The 23,612-nt window shown below is 45.1% G+C and overlaps 3 protein-coding genes and 1 pseudogene across 8 annotated transcripts in view; 2 read left to right on the top strand and 2 right to left on the bottom strand.

Annotated features, from left to right (window-relative positions):
* Window positions 1-1,465: 1,465 nt before the first annotated feature.
* On the bottom strand, window positions 1,466-3,628 carry RPP21 (ribonuclease P subunit p21). Of its 3 annotated transcripts, none has more exons than XM_008994097.5 (5): window positions 3,558-3,628; window positions 3,382-3,482; window positions 3,217-3,299; window positions 1,761-1,886; window positions 1,466-1,605 (listed from the first exon to the last, which is right to left on the bottom strand). In XM_008994097.5, exons 1-5 carry the CDS (start codon window positions 3,612-3,614, stop codon window positions 1,508-1,510), a joined length of 465 nt encoding a protein of 154 aa, XP_008992345.1. In that variant the 5' UTR covers window positions 3,615-3,628; the 3' UTR covers window positions 1,466-1,507. The 3 variants fall into 3 exon arrangements, with proteins under 3 accessions (XP_008992345.1, XP_008992346.1, XP_008992344.1); XM_008994098.5 differs by having other exon boundaries at window positions 3,382-3,458; XM_008994096.5 differs by having other exon boundaries at window positions 3,382-3,628.
* LOC108591413 (small ribosomal subunit protein eS27 pseudogene) lies at window positions 3,182-5,400 on the top strand (annotated as a pseudogene). The gene has a single exon (XR_013533867.1). The product of XR_013533867.1 is annotated as a small ribosomal subunit protein eS27 pseudogene (transcript).
* Window positions 5,395-23,212, bottom strand: TRIM39 (tripartite motif containing 39). 3 transcript variants are annotated; one of them, XM_078368466.1, is made up of 8 exons: window positions 22,853-23,212; window positions 20,765-20,896; window positions 20,046-20,505; window positions 18,932-19,027; window positions 13,760-13,990; window positions 9,178-9,200; window positions 8,488-8,603; window positions 5,395-7,409 (listed from the first exon to the last, which is right to left on the bottom strand). In XM_078368466.1, exons 3-8 carry the CDS (start codon window positions 20,496-20,498, stop codon window positions 6,862-6,864), a joined length of 1,467 nt encoding a protein of 488 aa, XP_078224592.1. In that variant the 5' UTR covers window positions 20,499-20,505; window positions 20,765-20,896; window positions 22,853-23,212; the 3' UTR covers window positions 5,395-6,861. The 3 variants fall into 3 exon arrangements, with proteins under 3 accessions (XP_078224592.1, XP_078224591.1, XP_008992343.3); XM_078368465.1 differs by having other exon boundaries at window positions 22,871-23,212; XM_008994095.5 differs by lacking the exon at window positions 22,853-23,212 and adding an exon at window positions 22,745-22,836.
* The window catches only part of TRIM26 (tripartite motif containing 26), a 113,912-nt gene continuing 113,171 nt past the window's right edge, over window positions 22,872-23,612 (top strand). The window contains exon 1 of the mRNA XM_035297427.3: window positions 22,872-23,382. The gene's annotated coding sequence lies outside the window, so the exon portion shown is untranslated. The remainder of the gene's footprint in view (window positions 23,383-23,612) is intronic.

The following is a 23,612-nucleotide window of genomic DNA, read 5'->3' as shown; positions in this document are numbered from 1 at the left end:
AATTTTTTTTGGGGGTATTTTTAGTAGAGAAGGGGGTTCCACAATGTTGGCCAGGCTGGTATCGAACTCCTGAACTCAAGTGATCCACCTGCCTCGGCCTCACAAAGTAAAGTGTGGGGATTACAGGCGTGAGCCACTGAGCCCAGCCAAACACTTACATATTGGGATGCTTTTGTAGAAGCCAGAGGTGCTGTAAGAAACACAACAACCTTGAGACAGCCATGCTGTGAGAACATCAAAGCTAGCTAGGGAGCAAGGCTACCTGGAGAAGCAATGAGGTGCTAAACATGTGAGTGAAATTTCTTGGGTCTTCCAGACCACCTACCAGACACCAGCTAAATGCAGCTATGTAACTCTGATATCCTGTGGAACAGAAGAACCGCCCAGCCAAAGTCTTTCAGAATTCCTAGTTCACAGAAGTGGAGGAAATAATAAATTATTTTTTTAAGCTCCAACATGATGAAGTGATTTTTTTTTTTTTTTGAGACAGAGTTTTGCTCTTGTTACCCAGCTGGAGTGCAATGGCACGATCTCGGCTCACCGCAACCTCCACCTCCTGGATTCAAGCAATTCTCCTGCCTCAGCTTCCTGAGTAGCTGGGACTACAGGCACGTGCCATTATGCCCAGCTAACTTTTTCGTATTTTTAGTAGAGATGGGGTTTCACCATGTTGACCAGGATGGTCTTGATCTCTTAACCTTGTGATCCACCCGCCTCAGCCTCCCAAAGTGCTGGGATTATAGGCGTGAGCCACCGTGCCCAGCCTGATGAAGTGATTTTTATACAGCAATCGATAAGCAAACACAGGGCTTTTAAGAGAAATGAAAGAAAGAAAACTGCATTCTGGGGATAGTAAATTTTGTATGCTTTTGGCGTAACCTGATTAGCTGGCAATTAGCAAAAAGGTCAGTCTAGGAATTCTGTACTGTAGGTTTTCTAGGGATATCAAAGAAGACATTTTAGTTGTTTATTCTTAAGAAAACTCTGGGAGTTTACCTATGAAATATCCTTGCAAAATGTGTCAGTGTCCTTTGTTAGCACCTTTGACCTTGTTAGTTCAGGTTTGCACCATTTCCTTTATTAGAATTTTATTAAAGACAACTTTGAGATTGGGAAAAGACCTGAGCCTTTTCTGACTCTTGAGTGGGCCTAGAGGATATGAACACTCTCCAGTGCCCCATATTCTCCCCCTTGTTTGAAGACGACAGCAGTGACATTATTCTCTCAAGCTCTTTAGTCAGCAGTCATGGCTACCTAAACTTGGAATGTCCTAAGGTGGCTCAGGTCATTGATAGGGAACTGGGGCCATGACCTTGGAAATGTGAGCTGCTGAGTGGGGTCAAGTGGTCTATGGAAATTAGGATCTCCCTGCATGGTGGGATTACAAAGGCGACCAAGAAACACAAACAGAAACATAAGAAAACGGAACTAAGACTTGAAATACCCACAGAACAGAATCATGAAATGTAAAACAAGCAAACTTTATTTGGGAGCTGGGACGAATCCATCACTGGTGACTGGAACCTTGAGTCGGCATTTTCTCCTCAGGAAGGTGGGCTGGAGTGGAGTGGGCTGCGTTTGGCAAGGGCTGTAGTGGTTTAGTATCTGGGTAAATGAGCAGAATCAGAGGTGCAGAATCAGTTTTCTGACTGTGGTACCTCTCACACCAACCCAGGACCTGTCCATGTGTCCTCTTCACTCTTTGTTTCCCATAGTCCCTGTCCTCTGGGTTGTCCTCCATTTTCACCCTCATCTCTCACCTGTCTGGTTCCCCAGCTGGGCCTCAGGCCTGTCTCCCCAGAGTAAATGCCCAGGATCATTGAGGAAGCGTTGGCTGCGCTGGCATGTTAGGCAGGTCTGTACTGTCCAGCGCTGTCCCCTGCAGCCTAGGGTGGACATGGGAAAAAGAGTGTCCAGGTTCAGAGTAATGGTCTCTTGCTGCCAGTTCTGCCTCCAGTGTTTTTCAGTAGGTATCCCTGCTCCCCCACCACACCTCCAATTTAAATGGACGTTTGATGGTGTCAGGCCCCTGTATAAGCTCCTTCAATTTCTTGGAACTCTTTAAGATAAAGTCCAAACTCCCTAACAAGACTTCAAGAACTGGCCCGTTTCCTTCTCCAGCCTCATGTCTTGCCCTCCTACCTCAAACTCCAGCCTCCTGAACTCTCATTTCCTTGACAGCATCACAAGCTCTTGTCAGGCCACCATGTGCAAGCCTGGACCCAGAAAGTCTTAAGTCCTGCCTGCCTCGGCTGATTGCCCCCCGCAACCTCCACTGCGTTTGCCTGACTCCGAGCTTCCCCTGGACATGAAGCTTCTTTTTCCACCCTGCCATCTTAACTGTTATTATGATAATGTGAATACTCCTCACCCCACCCTGCCATCTTAACTGTTCTTGCTCTGTGAATATCCCTCCGCCCCACCCTACCACCTTAACTACTCTAACGCCTATTCCCACCTGCCTTTGTAACTGAATTTATGGTAATGTATACTCCTCGCCCCTACCCCCACCACTGTAACCGATCCCATAACACCCCTGCCCCCTTCCCAAAAAATCTGTCCCAACCTATAAAACCAACTCCTAACCCACCGCCTTTTGCTGACGCCCTTTTTGGCCTCAGCCCACCTGCACCCAGGTGAATAAACAGCCGTGTTGTGGGGGGTATCTTCATTCAAAGCGCACGTTTTAACAGCTCTCTTGTCTCAGAGTCCTAACACATGCCAAGAACTTCCATCTTTCACTCTCTTTGCTATCATGAACTTTACCACCACTGGCATGAGTAAGTGAGCATTTTACTCCCCCAGTTAAAGTCTTTTTCAACAATTAGAATTTCAATGAGAATAATGAGTCTAGCACAGTACCTAACACATTTTAGAAAATAAATATTTGCTTAATCAATGACGGTGATGGGACTCATGTCCTCCGCAAAGCCAAGTAGCATCTATTATTGTGCATGGGTGGGGTTGCCTCTTAACAGCTATTCTCTACTGCCCACGCTGGAAAAAAAAAAAAAAAAAAAGCCAAGCCCAAACCCTAGTTTGTGCAATGGAGTTAGCAATTTAATCTAAACCTGAAGAAGGAAGACTCCTGCGAATTTCACATTCAACATCCAATTAGAGGGAGGAAGGCGCTATTGGTCTCCAGCGCCCCCACCCCACCCCACCCCACCCCACCCACAATGCTCCGCAATCGTCCACCTCGGCAGAAGCACTCACGTCTCTGGCGCTGGGTGCAGGTGAGGCCGGGGACGAGGAGGGAAGAACAACCTCGACAGAGAGTCCTCTTCACCGAAGGGTCCCTGGGGGCGGAGGAGGCAGTGGTCCCGGGCCCGCGCTCCCTCTCGCGTTCCTCCCGCCCGCCACCCGCCCCATGGCTCTCACCGCCGCAAGACGAGCCGCTTCGCGATGGTCCTCTCCGTGTGGCAGTAAAATCTTGCCAGCGCCTGGTTCTCGGGGTCCTGGGCAAGGACACAATGGGCGGCCTGTGGGAGGGGAGCGGACATTCTGGGGCTTGCGGCGCGGAGCATCGTTCCGTGGGGTCTTTGTCGCAGACTCACCTGGTACAGGAAGTTGAGCCTCTGAAAGGCCTCTCGGTCCTTAACCGGCCCCGCCATCAGCTAAGCGCTCTGGGGCCGCGCGCAGCCCCGCCCCTCGCACAGCCCCGCCCGGGCGTCCGCGCGAGGCCTCTTGGGAAGCGTAGTCCCCGAGGCTTCAGGCGCCTCCCCGCGGCCTCACAGACTCATCTGTTCCAAATTCAATCCCCAGCAATCCATGCCCAGGGTCCCTTTATAAGTTTTCAGTGTTTGTGTCTTCCTCAAGCTCATGACCACTCATATTACCTAGGGACCCAGTGGAGTAGGTGAAGTTCTTAAATCGGCTAGACATTTTCAGGACCGAAGCCTGGTCTCTATGCAGATAGTTTGGGGAGATGGTTATGAGCAATTTATACACAGCTAGAGCTTATGCCCTACTCTCCTGAAGTCAGAGGCAGATGCCTGTAAGATCTACAGAGGGCCTTTCCGGCAGTGAGGACCTACGCACGAGAACATGCCTCTAGCAAAGGATCTCCTTCATCCGTCTCCGGAAGAGAAGAGGAAACACAAGAAGAAACGCCTGGTGCAGAGCCCCAATTCCTACTTCATGGATGTGAAATGCCCAGGATGCTATAAAGTCACCACTGTCTTCAGCCATGCACAAACGGTAGTTTTGTGTGTTGGCTGCTCCACTGTCCTCTGCCAGCCTACAGGAGGAAAAGCAAAGCTTACAGAGGGATGTTCTTTCAGGAGGAAGCAGCACTAAAAACACTCTGAATCAAGATGAGTGGGAAACTATCTCAATAAACACATTTTGGATTAAAAAAAAAAGATCTACAGAGGGAAGGCACAGAGAAAAGCACTGGTGCCAGTGGGGGTGAAAGAAGGATCATGAGGGTGCTGGAGGGAGGCAAAAGGACTCTGGGTCCTCAGAAAGCACAGCTTACTCCCACCTTTCCACTTACCAAAGAGACCAGTTCCTGTTATGCAGTGCTGGACACACAGTAGGTGATCCTCACTTTCTGAGTGAATGGTTTCTAACTCCTAGGCTTAGGTACAGCACAGAAATCTGTCAACAGCATCCCCTGCCCCTGAAACTTCACACCACTCTCCACGCTGACATTCACCTCACACCCCTCCCTCATCTGTCTTCCATTTCTTCTGTCTGATGTCCTGTGACTCATAGTGACTATCAGTTACTGAGGTCAAAAGCAGATGGATGTGAGCTGGAGGGGTAGAAGATGAATGAACCCTGAGATGGGGAGGCAGCATTAGTCTGGAGAGGGAAGACTTCTCTTCCCTCTCAGATGTGGTGCCAGGCAGGGCTCCAGCTGGGAGGAAAGACATGGCTGAAACCTCTGGAACTAGTTTCACAGGGGTCCTCAGACTCAAATGAGAGAGGTGTGTTTAAAATATAGATGCAGGCCAGGCACAGTGGCTCACACCTATAATCCCAGCACTTTGGGAGGCTGAGGCAGGCGGATCACTTGAGTTCAGGAGTTTGAGAGCAGCGTGGCCAACATGGCAAAAACCCAATTGCTACTAAAAATACAAAAATTGGCCGGGTGTGGTGGTGCATGCCTATAGTTCCAGCTACTTGGGAGGCTGAGACAGGAGAATGGCTTGAACCCAGGAGGCAGAGGTTGCAGTGAGCCAAGATCATGCCACTGCACTCCAGCCTTGGCAACAGAGTGAAACTCTGTTTCAAAAATAAATGAATAAAATAAAATGTAGATGCCAAGGCTCACCCCAGACCTTGACTAATCACTAAGGGTGAGACCCAGGAACATGCATGTTTAACACCCAGTGATTCTTACACATCAGTACAAGGCTATCACCAAATTACCACACAACACAGAGATCACTTCAGTGGATCCTTTGTTCCATATTATTTTAACCAACCAAAGTATCTTGCCACAAAGAACCACAATCAAGGCACAAAGGTAAGAGGAGGAGAGTCTGGACAAAGTCCTGTTGAGGTGGTAGGAGGAACTGAAATGCCCTCAATAAACTGCAGATTCTTCTCAGTCATTTCTGTGAAGATTACCCAAACAGCAGATAATCCAAATTAGTTTAGTTTGGTTTGGCATGCATCACTTTTACCTTTTATGACAACATATGTACCCTATAAGTTGTTTATTTTGGCCTAACATGAAAATCATTTACATTCTCTGAAAAGGGAAATGGCAAAGGGTGAGGGATGGCAACAAACAAGCAAAAGCCTGGCTTTTGTTAACACCAGTTCCAGGACAGATGCACACAGGCCAAAGAAAGTTGCCTATTTGGCCATTCCCTATACATCACCCTCTTCTACCCTGCCCTTAGGGTGAGGAAGACTCTATTACCTTTCTTCCTTTCTGGCTTGGATACCTTGGCCAGGTAACAAGGCTGACAATTTGGGAGTAGCTACTTCATAACATTCTTTACGGCCAGGGCTTTGGATACAAACCTTTCTCTTTCCTCTAATACCTGACTCTCCTTTCCAATTTCTCTTGGGAAAACTGTGAAAGGATAGATATGTCTTGCAGGATCTCTTCTACCTTGGCTCTGGAGAGGAGCAAGGTGACTGACTTCTTGGTGTAAAGAGGCAGGCAATCAGCCAACTCTGCTGAAGGCTGAGGCAGGGACCTGGGTTCTCCTCTGCTTTCTTTTCAGCCTCTCCTTTCCACATTCCTACCTCTGGCCAATACTACCCATAATGGCAATCTTACCCTTGGAATGGAAGACCAAAAAACCTCCTTCCCCTTTGTTAATCTCTAGGAACTTGTTCCTTTACCCACTTCCCTGATCTTCTAACCTTGTTGATGTCCAACCTCTGCCCTCAGAAAAACTCTTCAACGTTGAGACCCATGAGAGCATCTGTCATTCATCTTTCTTTAATTTAGAGGTACAGACTCCTGTGATCTACCTCAAGAAGCAAGACTATCCTGGGTCAAAGAACCCCCTAAAAGATGTGCAGGGGTTTCTGTTTCCTCCTCTGGTTTGAGAAAGTCAGACCCTCACAGATTTTTTTTTGTTTGTTTCTGGAAAAGCCTCTCCTTCCTTCCCAACCCTTCCTTGTGCAACAGAAAACCTGATGGACTTCAGGGCAGATAATCCTCTGGGAACCAGCTCCTTGCCCTGACAGGAGGGAGACACAGCTGTGCTCTCTCATCCAGCCCAGTCCTACCTCTCCCTCCACCCAAAACCATCCTAGAAACTGAGGTGTTTCTCCAAGATGATTCGGGACTGGAACCAGGTGGACACGAAGACGTTCCAGCAGGACACAGGAAGGAGGCCCGTAGCACTTGACCCTGCCTCACCCCAGTTATTCCCACATCCCAACCTGTCACTCCCAATCTGTTGGGGGTCTGATGGTAAGTGGTGCAGCATTCTTCCGTCCAGCCCGGATGCCCGGGTAGAAGAGGGGCCAAAGTTTCTCAGTAAAAGTATCAGTGAAAGTGTAGATATGAGAGCGGTCTGTGACATTGTAGAAAGACAGTGTGCCGGCCTCATAGTCTAGGAATATGCCTACCCGCTTGGGTTTCACCTTGATGTGCAAAGGGGTAAAAGGTGTGGTGGTGGCTGCGTATTTGTCCCCATTCCATAGCCGCACCCGCCAGTAACCAGTCTCAGGGAGTGGAGTCAACTCGCCCTTTCGGCTCACAGAGTCCCGGCACACACCCACTGCCCAGTGGGTTTTGTCGCCCACCTCCACCTCCCAGTAGTGTCGACCTGAGGTGAAACCCTCAGTAGCCAGGACGCAAGGGTAGAAGGTGAAACGCCTTGGTGTATCAGGAAGATCCCGGAGTCTTGTCTCCACGAACTTGACACTCTTACGATCCTCCGACAGGACTAGGTTAGGATGAGCCGTCTCAGGATCCAGGGTCACATCCGCTGGCGGGAGAAGCCAGAGTGGGGAGCTAGATGAGGATGGGAATAGCTAAACGCCCCTGCCTCACTCTTCCAGCCTGCCTTACAGAGCCTGGTCCCTTAAAGGTCCCCAGAACAACACGGTTTGGTTAACTTTCTCAATCCATGGTGTCACCTAAGGCAGGGGAGAAAGCAATGGCTCATTTCTCACACTGACCCTGAAGTAAACATAATCTCTTGACTCTGCAGGGGCTGGTAATCTAGGTTCCCGCCTGGTCTTCTCTTCATCTCCCTCTGACATCATCATTTATTTTACTATGTAGACAAGTACAAGGTACAGCCTGAGAGCCAGAGAAAATGGAAAGTGTTAAGAAGAATGCAGAGCAAGACAGCGTATGGCCTAGGGATAGAGTGACCATGTGTCTATTTTCTGAGAACTGGCCTCGTTTATGACTTTATGACTATTTTTCCCTGCATATTAACATTAATATAATGATACTCCCTTTCACTTTACTTTTTTTTGAGATGGAGTCTCGCTCTGTCCCCCAGGCTGGAGTGCAGTGCCACAATCTCAGCTCACTGCAACCTCCACTTCCTGGGTTCAAGCAGTTCTCCTGCTTCAGCCTCCAGAGTAGCTGGGATTACAGGTGCGTGCCACCACACCTGGCTAGTTTTTGTATTTTTAGTAGAGATGGGGTTTCATCAAGTTGGCCAGGCTGATCTTGAACTCCTGACCTCAGGTAATCCTCCATCCTTGGCCTCCCAAAGTGCTATGATTACAGGTGTGAGCCACCCAGCCTTTCAAGGTTATGCAAGTTTACATGGTAAATTATATAATCACTCTACCCGGTGACTTTGGCAAATTATTTAACCTTTCTGGGTCCCTATAGACAAGTATTGACCTAAGAGTAGACAACACTTAAGGCTTCCTCTCACTCCAAGTTCTGTAACTCAGGGTGACAGTAAAAGCCAGGTAAAGGGGTAGGTGTGGGTGGGAGTAAGAAAAGTGAGAGATGGGATAACTCAAACCCATATAAGGTAAGACCTAAAAGCTTTCTTCTCTCTAGTGTTTCCTTCTAGTTTCCTTTTGGTAACAACTCACCAATTAGCTGTTTAAGGATTTTCCTTAGGGCAAAGTACTGTCGGGGGAAATTGCTGAAGTTCTTTTCCAGCTCTATGGATACTGAAGTCACCTCCATGGTCTTCACCTTCTCACATCTAGGAAGGATAGGGAGACAGGGAAGAAAGGGTGGAGTCAGGGGGAAGCTCCAGCCAAGTGACTATTCAGATGTTAACATCTTTAGGGAGTAAATGAAATTCTCTATCTTCCCTCTTTCTTCCTCCTCCATGAAGAGCTCACCTTTTGCTTTCTTTTAGTAATCCAAGGAGAGCCTTATGATCTTGTGGACAGATCCTAATTTTGAGAGTGAGCCTCAGAACTTTCTAAAAATATTCCTATATTTCATGCAAATGGTTGACTGTCCTTCATGCTCTCTGAACTCCTTCTTCCTGCCATCTTGTTTGGACACAGTTCCACCCACTGGCACAGTAGAATCTGGTTCTGCCTATCATTCTCCTTCTCAAGGAGTCCTGACGTTTACAGGGGAAAAGGGATTATTATTCTCAATAATTTGTTCTCTACCTGGCTTCATGGGGTCAATGAACCTTCTCCCATACCCTGCCCAGATGCTACATGACTTTCCCAATCTAATCCCTGACCCAAACTCCTGACTGTACCCCTCCTCTCTAAGCCAAGACCTAACTCACTCAAAGAGATATAACAATCACTTACTTTTCCAGGGTACTTTTGACATCCTAGAAGGAAGGAGAAAAGAAAGCAATATTGGTCCTGGTAGTCAACGGTCCTGAATGCAAAAGGTTCCCTTTCCTCCCCAAAGTTCCACAGCTACAAAATAGGCGTAGGATAAACTGAGGGTCACACAATGCAAGAAGAGCTCCAGAGGGACCTGAATGTACTTCTTTCAACCTAATCCCTACTTTCAATTTTTGGTCATCATGAAACCTGGTCATTTATATCACTTCCCAATTATTTCTTTTATGTTTGTCTTTGCTCTTCAAGGGTGCTGGGAGCTCCCTACAAGAATCAGGGATTGTGTCAGTCTTTACTCTGTCCCCCAAGTACCAACCACATATCTCAGTCTCCTTGAGGATCAGTACAGAGAGTTCCGGACTGGTGGCATAGGAACAAATCACACATTCCTGTTACCATTTGGCATCCCTTGTCTTGCATTAGTTAATAAACATTATTAGCTGGTCAGGCACAGTAGCTCATGCCTGTAATCCCAGCACTCTGGTAGACCAAGGCAGGTAGATCACTTGAGATCAGCAGTTCAAGACCAGCCTGGCCAACATGGTGAAACCCCATCTCTACTAAAAACACAAAAATTAGCCGGGCATGGCAGTGTGCACCTGTAATCCCAGCTACTTGGGAGGCTGAGGCAGGAAAATCGCTTGAACCCGGGAGGTAAAGGTTGCAGTGAGCCAAGATCATGCCACTGCACTCTAGCCTGGGCAACAGAGCAAGATTCCATCTCAAAAAAAAAAAAGAAACAATAAACATTAATAACTGAGGGCTAATACTGATTTGTGAATACTTGGGGTCCAGAAGACAAAGAAGACAAATCTCTGTCCCACAGGATTTCCCAGTTTAATGTGGAAAGCAGAACACACATACATGAAAGGACACAGGAATAAATACCAAGCAATACATAACATAAATGTACAATGAAGCCTCACTGATTGAAATGCTGGTAATCTAATCTCTAAGATTAAAAAATATGTTCCCTACAGTTTTGCTAACATCATTCATTTACTTAAGAGAACAAACTATTTCAAACACTTTAGAGGTATTATTAATATTTACATATCAAAAGCAAATTATTATTTATACATAATTTCAGGCTCCCTCATTTTATTGCACTTTGCTTTACTGTGTTTTGTTGACACTGTGTGTTTTTCAACTGGAAGGTTGGTGGCAACCTGTGTCGAGCAAGTCTACTGGCACCGTTTTTTCCAACAGCATGTGTTCACTTCATGTCTCTGTAACATTTTGATAATTCTCACAATATTTCACACTTTTTCATGATTATATCTAGTATGAGTTGTGATCAGTGATCTTTGATGTTACTACTGTAATTGTTTTGGGGAACTTACATGAACTGCATTCATATAAGATGAAAAACTTAATCGATAAGTATGTTAAATATTTTATGTATTCTAACTGATCCACTACCAGCCATTCCCTTATCTTTCTCCATCTCCTCTGGCCTCCCTATTCCCTGAGACATAACAATATTAAAATTACACCAATTAGGCTGGGCGTGGTGGCTCATGCCTGTAATCCCAGCACTTTGGGAGGCCGAGGCAGGTGGATCACGAGGTCAAGAGATTGAGACCATCCTGGTCAACATGGTGAAACCCCGTCTCTACTAAAAATACAAAAAATTAGCTGGGCACGGTGGTGCGTGCCTGTAATCCCAGCTACTCAGGAGGCTGAGGCAGGAGAATTGCCTGAACCCGGGAGGCGGAGGTTGTGGTGAGCCGAGATCGCGCCATTGCACTCCAGCCTGGGTAACAAGAGTGAAACTCCGTCTCAAAAATAAATAAATAAATAAAAATAAAATTACACCAATTAATAATCCTACAATAGCCTCTAAGTGTTCAAGTGATAGAAGAGTCACGTGTCTCTCACTTTAAATCAACACCTAGAAATGTTTAAGCTTAGTGAGGAAGGCATGTTGAAAGCCAAGAAGGGCTGAAAGACAGGCCTCTTGTGCCAAACAGCAAGCCAGGCTGTGAATGCTAACAAAAAGTTATTGAAGAAAATTAAAAGTGCTACTTCAGTGAACACATGAATGATAAGAAAGTGAAAAGAGCTTTATTGCTGAGATGGAGAAAATTTTAGTGATCTAGATATAAGATCATTCCCTTAAGCCAAAGCCCAATCCAGAGCAAGGCTCTAACTCTCTTCAGTTCGATGAAAGCTGAGAGAGGTAAGGAAGCTGCAGAAGAAAAGTTTAAAGTTAGGTAGGTTGGTTTAAGAAACGAAACCATCTCTGTAACAAAAAAGTGCAAGGAGAAGCAAGTGCTGATGCAGAAGCTGCAGTAAGTTATCCAGAAGATCTTGCTGAGACTATTATCCAGAGATTATTATGAAGAGATTATAATTATCTAGATATTACTGATGAATGTGTCTACACTAAACAACACATTTTCAATGTAAAGAAAACAGCCTTCTATTCAAGAAGATACTATCTAGGGCTTTCAGAGTTAGAGAGAAGTCAATGCCTGGCTGCAAAGCTACAAAGGACAGGATGGCTCTATTATTAGAAGGCAGCTGGTGACTTTAAGTTGAAACCAGTGCTCACTTACCATTTCAAAAATCCTAGGTCTCTTAAGAATTATGCTAAATCTACGTTCCCTGTGCTCTAGAAATGGAACAACAAAACCTACATGACAGCACATCTGTTTACAGCATGGTATACTGAATATTTTTAATTAAAAAAATTACTTTTTGTAGAGATGGGGTGGCATTATATTACCCAGACTGGTCTTGAATTCCTGGGCTTAAGCAATCCTCCCACCTCGGCCTCCCAGAGTGCTGGGATTACAGGTGTGAGCTACCATGCCTAGCATTTACTGGGAACTTTTTTTTTTTTTTAGGGGGAGAGTTTTGCTCTTGTCACTCGAGGGAGTGCAATGGCATGATCTCAGCTCACTGCAACCTCCACCTTCTGGGTTCAAGCGATTCTCCTGCCTCAGCTTCCCAAGTAGCTGGGATCACAGGCCCCCGCCACCATGCCTAGCTAATTATTTTTTTTGAGACAGTTTCACTCTTGTTGCCCAGGCTGGAGTGCAATGGTGCAATCTCAGCTCACTGCAACCTCTACCTTCTGGGTTCAAGTGATTATCCTGTCTCAGCTTCCTGAGTAGCTGGGATTACAGGCATGTGTCACCATGCCCGGCTAATTTTTTTTTTGTATTTTTAGTAGAGATAGGGTTTCTCCATGTTGGTCAGGCTGTTCTCGAACTCCCAACCTCAGGTGATCCACCTGCCTTGGCCTCCAGCTGGGATTACAGGCATAAGCTACTGCGCTTGGCCTAATTTTTGTATTTTTAGTGGAGATGGGGTTTCATCATCTTGACCAGGCTCAACTCACACTCCTGACCCCAGGCGATCCACCTGCCTCGGCCTCCCAGGGTGCATAAGCCACCATGCCTGTCCCTTTACTGAAAATTTTAAGTTGAGACCTACTGCTCAGAGAAAAGATTTCTTTCAAAATAATACTGCTCATTGACAATGCACCTGATCACCCAAAAGTTCTGATAGAGATGTAAAATAAGATTCATGTTGTTTTCACGTCTGCTACCACAGCATCCAGTTGGCAGCCCATAGATCAAGGAGTAATTTTGACTTTTGAGTCTTACTTAATAAACATACTTCATTAAGCTGTCATAAATAGTGATTTTTCTGATAGATCTGGGCAAAGTAAATTGAAGACTTTCTGCTAAGGATTCATCATTCTAGATGCCATTAAGAACATTTGTATTTGTGAATGGAGGCCAAAATATCAGTATCAACAGGCATTTAGAAGAAGTCTATTCCAACCCTCATGGATGACTTTTAGTGACTTCAGCGGAGTAAGTAACTACAGATGCGGGTTTTCAAAGATTTTCAAAGAAGTTCTACTGTGAATAATACGCTATTAAACAGCACCACATGCTCAGAGATATCTTTCATAAAAGGAAGAGTCAAAAGTAAACTTTGTTGTCTTATTTTAAGAAATTATCACAGCCACCCCAATCTTCAGCAACCACCATCTTGATCCATCAATATTGATGCAAGACCGTCCACCATCAAAAAGATTACAATTCCACTAGGAAACCCAACAAATTAATGTGACTTGCTTTATCAAGATAATCACTTTATTGAAGTGGTCTGGAACTGAACCCACAGTATCTCTGAGGTATGCCTGTATCCTTTAAAATATGTTTCTGTTCTTTTTCAGCACTACATAAATAAAATTTCAGGACTTAAAAGTAATGGTAACTGCATTTACAAAATTTTAAATAGGTTTTCACTAATTCAGACTAGACTTCCCTCAAGACTGAATTTTTTCTTTAGAACATATTAAGCACATAATTGCTGACAAAACATAAGAACACAAAAATGATTAGAAGGGGATGGGAGAAATCAGATCAGCTTTTCTGTAGCAAAAATCCTTTGAGTATACCTAGAAGAACTGGATTTAGGGAAGCAGAGCAGAAGAATGAGCATCCCAGGCTGACAGAACAACTTGTGCAAAGCTACACTGCGCTTGACCTGAGGGGCTAGGCAGGGGCAAAGGTCGAACCTTAAGCATCTCGAAGCCCGACTGTAAGCACTTGCCCTCCACCTCAGCAGCCAAGTGGGCCAGGTCCCGGCGCTTGTCCCCAAGGTGAGCAGCATTTTCTCGGAGTCGCTGCAGAATGTCCTGTTCTTCTTCTTCCAGTCGTGAAAGCAACACCTGCTGCTCTTCATCCAGCCGCCTATGAAGCTCTTCAAACTCTCTTAAGATCTGCTGTCGGCGACTTTCCACTAGTCTCTGAGAAAAGAGGGAAGATGTTCTATCAGCAGGGTCAGTGGGTTAAAAGGAAGCCTTTCTCTCATCCACCATATGTATGAATTAACAGAGACTTCCAGTTTCATTGAAAATGGTTTAACAAAGGCTGGGTGTGGTGATGCATGCCTGTAATTCCAGGACTTTGTGGGGCTGAGGCAGCTGGACTGTTTGAGCTCAGGAGTTCGAGACCAGCTTAGGCAACATGGTGAAACTCTAACTCTACAAAAAATAGAAAAATTAGCTGGGTGTGGTGGTGCATTCCTGTAGTCTCAGCTAATGGAGAGGCTGAGGTGGGACGATGGCTTGAGCCCAGAAGGCAGAGGTTGCAGTGAGCTGAGATTGTTGCACCATTGTATTCCAGCCTGGGTAACAGATAGAGACCCCATCTAAAAATAAATAAACAAATAAATAAAAAAAAAAGGTTTAACAGAACACTCATTTTCTGCTTCATTGGAATTTCCTTCTGTAAAGAATGGCTCCATCCTCATCACCCCCCACTGATGACTTGGCAGTGACCATTAGGGATACATACGTATTTTTAATTTAAGATAAAAAACTCAATGATATGACATTCACTATTACAGATACCAGAGATAGCTGTGTTGTTACTGACTGTAAAGTTCTAGTTAATTCAATCTGTCAAAAAAGGAAAGTACAGGCTCATGCCTATAAACTTAGTGCTTAGGAAGCCCAGGTGAGAGGATCACTTGAGGCCAAGAGTCTGAGACCAACCTGGGCAACATGATGAGACCTTGTCTCAACTAAAAATTAAGAAAAGTAGTTGGGTGTGGTAGTGCACATCTGCAGTCTTAGCTACTCAAAAGGCTGAGACAAGAGGATGGATGGCTTGAATCCTAGAGTTCAAGTTAGTGTACTATGATCACCATTGTGCTCCAGCCTGGGTGAGTGAGATTCTGTCTCAAAGCTTGAATCCTAGAGTTCAAGTTAGTGTACTATGATCACCATTGTGCTCCAGCCTGGGTGAGTGAGATTCTGTCTCAAAACAAACAACAACAAAAACAACACAACGAAAAGTACAAATACTAAAAGTTAAAAGTTGTCATTCTTTGCATATTGCAACACATCCACCAGATAAAAACCAGAGAACCAACTGGGAAAGTATAAGAATCAGTTAAGAGTTTAATAATGGGTTGTTACAAAATATACATATGTAGATTTCAGGGCTGAACTTGTTAAAGTGTTTCAAGTCACTTCAGAGAATTGGCAATTCCTACCCCAGGAACAGGTTCCAGAAGTTTATTAGTAATTAGCTGCTTGAAATTTGAAACATGATTTCTTTAAGCCAGCAGTAGACTTAAGCCCTTCCTGAAATTTTATAACATAGGACTCAAACACCAGCCACAATACTTTCTGAGAATTATCAGTGTATCTTCTCTTCTGCATCTCCACTAAAACAAATAGTGATCTCCCCAAAGAAAGATTCCTCAAGCATCATGTAACTGATGATGAAGCAAAGTGAGCAGCAGAGGGTGGGATTCTAGAAGTGGATAGGGAACAAAAGGCAGGCCTGAGTGTGAAGACAGAGTGAGGATGCAAAGCCAGGATGGGGATGACAAGCATGGCATTTGTGGATTCAAGCTAGTTCCTAGCAGAGGCTGACTAGCTCTTTCTAGTTCAGGGCCACTTGCTGCTTCACTTTCCACTGCTGCCTTCTCAGTGCACATCTGAACAAAATATATTCTCACAGTTGCCCTCAATAAAACACAGCCTTTTTGTGTATGTGAGTGCATGAGTACATGTGTGTGCATGCATGTGCGTTTGTTTAGGGGTGATGTATGGGTGTAAGTTTAACATTCATGACTGTGATAAAAAGGAAGCAAAAAGGCTCTTCCTCTTATAAACCTGTAATCTCTTTTTTTTTCACTGTATTTGTAGGGCAGTGGTTCTTAATGAAGGTGTTACCTCCCTCTGAAAATATTTTGGAAATGGACGCATATTCTTGTTTTCCATGTTTGGGGAAGTCCTGACAAGTATGCTAGCACTCCTCCAATGTGTGAGACAACCCGGCATAGTGAATTGACCTGTAACATTTTCTAATGTTCTGCTGGATATATATATATATATTTTTTTTGATATGGAGTTTCGCTCTTGTTACCCAGGCTGGAGTGCAATGGCGCGATCTCGGCTCACCGCAACCTCTGCCTCCCGGGTTCAGGCAATTCTCCTGCCTCAGCCTCCAGAGTAGCTGGGATTACAGGCACACGCCACCATGCCCTGCTAATTTTTTGTATTTTTAGTAGAGACGGGATTTCACCATGTTGACCAGGATGATCTCGATCTCTTGATCTCGTGATCCACCCGCCTCGGCCTCCCAAAGTGCTGGGATTACAGGCTTGAGCCACCGCGCCCGGCCCTTGTTCTGCTGGATATTAAAAAACATAGGCCTGGGCTTGAATGCCATTTTAACAGTATAAGCACAGAGTAATTCTTACGTGGTTTTACTAGACATGAATTTTTTAGCAATAGCTGAATAAAACTCAAAATTATATTTTGTTTTACTTAGGATTTTACCGAAAGTGATTATTATAAAAAATCATATCACCAACAGCTAAGCTACTATGGTATTTCAATCACATTGACACATATCCATCTCAGTCTGAATTTGTATTTATTGCATTGCTGATACATATAGGTGCAAGCATATAACTGGCTACACTGTAAACTACTCTTTCAGGGTAGTCATGCCCAAATACTACATACCATCTTTTATCATCAATTATGTTTCATTATATGTTATATTATATTGGGACATGATAGACTCTTTAAAATTTAAAATTACATATATAGGTTATTTTACCTGTAATTTTCAGTTAGCATAATTAAAAATTATTTTTAAAAGGGGCATTGAGTCTGATAAGGGAGGAGAGAGAATTCAGATGGTTGCAAGAGGAATGCTGGTGGTAGTTTCAGAGGCCACTGAAATGACAATTTACAATTTAAAAAACACGACAGTTCTGTTCAAACACTCAGAAGGTTTTTAAAAAAAGTGTATTTCCCTCTGTATCCTTTACCTTCAAGAAGGTGATCAACATGAAAAAGAGAGTTAATGACTAGCAATAAGCCCCATTTTCATATTTTTAGGTTTCTCAGAAGGCCTTTAAAAGAACAAAAAACTTTTTTAAAAGTTCACCTTTGTAACCAAAATTCGTTCAAATTTTAAAAAATTCAAATGCTTACTTTGGTAAAATGTATAAAGCACTAGGTAATAGTATTTGCTTTCTGATGAAATGTTGTCATTCATTTAAATATTTGTTTCTGCAAATTAAAACTTGTATTTAATTTCTGGCGAACCCTAAATGGCCATTCTTAAAAACTCATTACTTCTTTGGGAAACCTTTAATGAGGCCAAATTTCTATGTTGTCTTTTTATGAACTTACAGCTGTGCTTTTTGTGCCATTACCTATTTTTTCCATTTAACTTTAAGCTCAAGGAGGGCAGGAACTGTGTTTTTGCTCATCATTGTTCCTCAGTGTCAAGTACAGGGTTCGGCCTAAACCAGGAGCTTAACAAATATTTACTGATTCATGAAGAACTAGTATTCCTGGTTTTCCCACTTCCTGGCTTTATGATCTTGGACTAAATGTTTATCTAAAGTCCATTTCCTTCTGTGTAAGGAAAGTCCATTTCCTTCTGTGTATTTAATAATACCTACCTTGAAGAATATCTAAGTTTACCCCTACATTTTACTAAAGATGATCTCAGGATTTCCTTCTCTTTGCCCTTTTTGTAGCTTTTCTATGTCTCACCTACCCAATTTGGCCTGAACTCTTAAGACACTAACAACCCTATAAATCTGGATTATCATGGACACTTTATGAATTAATGCACAGAACTCAATTCTAGTTATTATTTTTGCTACAAATGATAATTGTTCACTGTTCAATCGAAGAAACAAGACAGACACCAAAATACCATGCTACAAATAAGGCAATGCTATAAAAGAGGGGCAAAACTGCATGAAAATTAAGAAACTTAATTTCTGAAGGGTCAGGAAAGGCTGCATAGGAAGTGGTTTTCACTGCACCAGAGAGATGAATAGATCCTATGGTGGAGGATGGAGAGGGGAAGAACATTCTAGGATGGAACCAACATCATCTAGCTTACTTGAGTTATAAGAATGTGGTCCTAATGTCATTGGATAGTTCTGAGATTCTTGGTCAGCTCCTTTTCCCTTTCTCCCCAGTGAATATTCTAAATTCTCCTCTCTTCAATTCCTCTAAGAAATTCCCATCCTTGCCTTCTCAGCACAGAGCCTCCTTTGCTGCTTTAAAAAAGGAGACCAAGAGGCACGAACTCTCTCAGCTAACCAGACGTAAGATAATCTGTCTGTTCTTTTCCCTTAAATCCCTCTTAATGCTTAATTCATGACAAGTAATTTAAGTACAATCTTTAATGACGATTAAGCCTAATAAAATGCCATCATTTTTTAGAGAACTACATTTTTCTTATTTTTTTTGTTGGAGACAGAGTCTCGCTCTGTTGCCCAGGCTGGAGTATGGTGCAATCTTGGCTCACTGCAACTTCCACCTCCCAGGTTCAAGCAATTCTCCTGCCTCAGCCTCCTGAGTAGCTGGGACTACAGGTGCACACCACCACGCCCAGCTAATTTTTTTTGTATTTTAGTAGAGATGAGATTTACCATGTGGCCCAGGGTGGTCTCAAACTCCCGAGCTCAATCTACCCACCTTGGCCTCCAGAATTGTTGGGATTACAGGTGTTAGCCACCATGCCCTGCTGAGAACTGCATTTTTCTTTTTTTTTTTTTTTTTCCAGTACATGTTCTCATCTAAGGGAACTGCATTTTTCTAATGAACCAGAACTGGTGGATTAAATTATATATAGTTAATTCCCTCAGAGGCAATACCCTTCAGAGCAGCCTACATGGGATTGCCTGCCTTTACCTTGAGCTCACTAGGCTTCTTCTCCTCAGAGGACTTGCAGCGAGTGATCTCCTGCAGCTTCTGTTCCAGGGGCTCCAGACACTTCTGCAGTTTTTCCTGAAGGGTAGGGAGGAAGTGGGAGTGGTGACATTTGGGGTTGACTGATACATCTATCATTCAGAGATTAAACCATTTGTTTTAAACCATTTATTTGCTTCCTAACCACCTTACTGCCTCTTGATCTGACTTCCTTTCTTGCCTGTAATTTGGGATGTCAACTTCCTATAGTCCCTCTTCCTGCCACCAGCCTGTCCACATCACCTTCTCTGTTCACCCAACTGTCCTCTTACAGAATCTGAGATAGTTGTCATCAACTCTGTGTCTTTCCTCAAATCTTTCCATCTTCTTACTGAGGCAACTGCCTATTACCATCAAAGCAACCTTCTGTACCCTAATACCTTTCTTTAAACCTGTCTTCCCATCCACCTCTATCCACCTAAAATAAAAACTTATTATACTGTAAGTTACCTGAAATCTTACTTTCAAGACTAAAATAATTAAGCAAAGTATACAAAAAGATGCTAACACATTAATATCTCGTTTCCTTTATTTAAACATTTTCCTGTGTCTCAGCAGTAAGTTCAACGATATGCCATGTTACCAATTACCTGGAGAAGCTGCAAACAACAGAATGGTTCAGCTTAGCCTGGTGAGTATCAGTCTAAAGTGATATTACCTATTCCCAATACCAGTGTGAAAACAAGGAACATTCTGAGCAGATAGGCAGAATGAAAACCAGACTATTTTTCAGTTCTTCCCAGGTTTAATCTTCTCCATGTGGTTTCATTCATTTATGAAAATTATGGTATCTTCCAAGACCACACATACCAATATTCACCCATAAGATTCATATGTATTGCAAAAGTCGGAGAGAAATTTTAGGGCAATTCTCACCATTGTCCTTTTTCATGCTAGAGGACAACTCATCACACACACTGTGTGCAGCTGCACATGCAGCTCTGAGGGGAATACGGAGTGAGTAGTAGGAGCTTACAATCTCTACATAGGGAGTATCTGTCATCCTCTGCGGTCCTTCCTTTTTACCCACATTGACATCATGTGTCTGGTTCCCCACCTTGTACTCCTGTGTAGCGTCGTCCAGTGGCACAACGGTGTGGGCCCGGTGGGTGTGGGAAATTGCACATATCAAGCATACAGCCTCCTGGTCCTCATAACAGAAAAGGCTAAGGGCTTCATGGTGTTGGGGGCAGAGGCTCTCGTCCCGGATCTTCCGCTTGACGGCCTGTAGCTGCTTGGCAATTTCTACCATACTGCCTAGTTGCCGATTAGGCCGGAGACTGCGGTAGCGTGATGTCTTTCGACAGACAGGACAAGGAAAGTCCCTCTCTAGGTCCTCCCACCAGCGGGTGATGCAAGCTTTACAGAAGTTGTGCCCACACTCAATAATGACAGGCTCCTTCAGATACTCCAAGCACACAGAGCAGCTTGCCTCCACCTGTAAGTTCTCCAAAGCTGCAGCTGTGGAGGCTGCAGAGGCCCCAGCCTCTAACAGACTTGTCTCTGCCATAATTTAACTTGGGGGTGGGGAAGGACACAGAGAAAATAAAAATGTTAATTGAACGTTTTATTTATTTATTTTTGCATCCCTGGCCTGACATTTACCCCTATGTTAAGTCCTAACTCCAAATTTTTGCCCCATCTTGTTATTCTCCATCTTCTCTTCCAATCAATTCAACCTCTTTGTTTCTCCACTTCCAAAACTTGTGACTCCCAACCATCAACTTTTTTTGTTAGTAAACTGACATCCAACCCCTAATCCATCTTGTCTCTTACCTCCGCCTTCTCGTTAGAAAGAGAAGCTTCCTTCAACTCTAGCTCAGCATACTTCTTCTGATCCAGGCTCATTCCACTTGTATCTTAGAACCAATAGTTCCAGATCACTGTATCCTAGTTTGACATATGCTTCTAATAGACAAGAAAGGAATTTGGGAGTAAAAAAGTCATAAAAATATTAACATTTCTTATATCAGTCATATTTTAATGTTGTAAGAGCTTTATGATAAGTCCACTGGAGTCTAAGCTTCATTCTCTGACATTGTTCTCTCACGATATGCAACCTTTTGGCTTCCTCAGGCCCATTGGAAGAAGTGTCTTTGGCCAGACATAATATACATTGACACTAATGATAGCTGATAAGCTTGAACAAAAAAAGGTCTGGGCATAATTTTTGTTGTATCAGTCACCACAGATAAGCAAAAAGAGTCCTCAAATTGAAAGGGTTAGATAACACTGTTCTAAAGTGTGATAAATGGAATGAATGAGGCAAAGGTGACAACCTCTTTTCAGGAAAATCTGAAATTGTTCTTCCTTTTATCAGACTAGCCTAAAGAAAGTATGCCCTCTTCTTGGAATGAAATGTTTCATGCAACATTCCATTTCTGTTGTGTGCATTTGGACACTTAGAACTGCTGAAAACTGATAAATTATGGCAACTACATTAAAGAGTACATTACTGAGCCCAGGCCAACAACTTCTTGAAAAGAGAGGAACATGTCTATTTGTAGTGACTGGAATCTTTCAATATAGCTATTGATAACTAATGCCTGGGCATAGTGTATCATATAGCTATTGATAACTAATGCCTGGGCATGATGGGTTCTGAAGTGGTTGGGAATTAAGAGACAGAAGAGAGGCAATCAGATCTCCCTCAAGTGCAGCCTCAGAAGAACTGGAAATACATCAGAGAGATTTATGAAACAGAAGGTTGGTCCCCCAATCCATCCTAAGTTGATTTATCTATTCCCGTAACCCTTTCTCCCCCTGACCCCCATCTTTATCCAGGGACCTAATGGAAGGAAGGAAATTTGGTAGATCAATGTGCTGAGAGATAAGTGGCCATGTAATGAGGTGGGTTAACAACTGTTTCCGTATATATGGTTGGCACACACAAATGTGTTTGGTTTGGAGTAGGAGCTGATAACTTCTTTGGACTTGAATTTCTTCTGTCAGCAATAGAAGTTCAGTCAGATGATTGTTCTCTACCTGTGGGAATCCACCTTTAACTAGTGGTGACTCTACCCCTTCCTCAGTCTTTTACAAATTAGGTGGCCTCCTCACTTGAGTAGAACTGTATGCACAGTAATGCACCAGGACGATCTAGACTGGCAAAGAAGTGGTGAGGGAAATGGGGAAAGGGTTAGGGAGGAATAGCGAGGACTTGGAGCTATAGCCATAGTGAGACCTTGAGTGCCTCTGGGTTGGTCCTTCCTCTCCATCTACTCCTTGTGTCTCAGCTGAAGGGCAAACTTCAGGGACATACTCATTTTATTTCTACCACTCTTCAGGGTGTCCCACCTTGCGACCCTCTCCTGAGCGGGGGTCCATAATTCTGTCCCACCCCCATCTCCACCTTCTTCCGCCAGATCTGGGGCAGGGGGATTAGAGAAGGGAAAGAGGAGACGTCGTGGTTGACAGGGTAGGGAGGGATGCGTGTCCAGGTGAGGAAGAGGTATGACGTGAAGGTGGGATGCCCGCCGCTATGACGCAGCCGAGACCCGCGGTGACTGCGTCAGAGTTTCACCCGGGGAGGTGAGCAGCAGCGGGACGGGGGAACGGCGGGGTAGCCAAGCAACGCCGGACGCGCTGACGTCGCCGGGGCGGCAAAACGTCCGCCCGGGCCCGAGGCGGGCGGAGGCAGCTGTGGTTACGTGCAGGGGGCCGGTGACGCAGTCGCGGGGCGCTGGGACGCGGCGTGCGGAGCCGGCCGGCGGGGGCAGGCCCCAGGCCCGGGCGCGGTGGCGGGACAGCACCTACCTTCCCGGCTTCGGGTCCGGGAGTGCGGGGCGCGGAGCCGCCGGAGCGCTGCCTCCCTCCTTCCTCCTCCCCTCGCCCCCGCCCCGCGGCGCGACACACAATACTCGCCGGAAGCGGAAGCCGCACCGAGGCTGGTGTCAGTGGAACCCAGGGTGTCGGCAGGCGGTCGCAGCAGGGTCTAGTGGTGCCTGCGGAAGAAGAAAGAGGCCCGGCGATGAGAACCAGCAGGAGGAATCAAGGCCGAGAAGGGACCCGGAGGTGCAGGTGGCCGAGATGCTGGCGTCCAGGTGACCCGAGGAATCCTCTGGAGAAAGAGGCCCGCGCATGCGCGTGCTCGAGCGCTGAAGCCCATTGCCCGCAGGGCGCTGGACGGGCGCCGGGGTCGGCGAGCCTGTCTCGTCCAGGCTCCAGGTCCCGACCCTGGCCAGGCGCCGCCGCTCCCCGGTGCAGCCGGCAGTCGCTGAGGAGGGCGGGGCGAGGGCGGCTTGTGGACTTTCACACTTTTCCTATCTTCGGGCCAGTCCGGTGAGAGGGTGGCTAGCTGTGGCGGCGGCCAATTACGTGGCGGACCTGCGGGACTCAGCTGGCACGTCACTTCCGACTAGTGGTGTTTTGGCCTTTTAACATTCAGGGATTAGGTAAGTTCTCCCCGCAGTAGACTCCAAATGCTCTTTATCCTGCCCCTGCTTGGCGAAATTTACCAAAATTACCCACCCCGCTGTAGTGGGAGCCGGGAGAGAGCTGGAACCGCGACTCTACTGCTCACCTTTGTGTCCTTGGCTCTTTCGCACGGGATCCGACCGCAACACATGGGCCGGATAAACGCTGATTAACTGAGAGCCAAGGTCGGTTCTTTTCACTTCTGGGG

The sequence above is a fragment of the Callithrix jacchus genome, chromosome 4 (genome assembly GCF_049354715.1).
Source record: "Callithrix jacchus isolate 240 chromosome 4, calJac240_pri, whole genome shotgun sequence".
NCBI classification, from domain to species: Eukaryota; Metazoa; Chordata; class Mammalia; order Primates; family Cebidae; genus Callithrix; species Callithrix jacchus.
This window is presented reverse-complemented; position numbering and strand designations above follow the sequence as displayed.

Coding starts and splice junctions, on each gene's coding strand:
- RPP21 (XM_008994096.5), bottom strand. CDS start 3,614: ATGGCGGGGCCGGTTAAGGACCGAGAGGCCTTTCAGAGGCTCAACTTC. Junction 1,887..3,216: donor CTGCACCCAGCGCCAGAGAC/GTGAGTGCTTCT, acceptor TGTCCACCCTAG/GCTGCAGGGGACAGCGCTGG. Junction 1,606..1,760: donor CCAGCTGGGGAACCAGACAG/GTGAGAGATGAG, acceptor TCATTTACCCAG/ATACTAAACCACTACAGCCC.
- TRIM39 (XM_078368466.1), bottom strand. CDS start 20,498: ATGGCAGAGACAAGTCTGTTAGAGGCTGGGGCCTCTGCAGCCTCCACA. Junction 13,991..18,931: donor AGAAGCCTAGTGAGCTCAAG/GTAAAGGCAGGC, acceptor CTCTTTTCTCAG/AGACTAGTGGAAAGTCGCCG. Junction 8,604..9,177: donor GTCAAAAGTACCCTGGAAAA/GTAAGTGATTGT, acceptor TATCCTTCCTAG/ATGTGAGAAGGTGAAGACCA.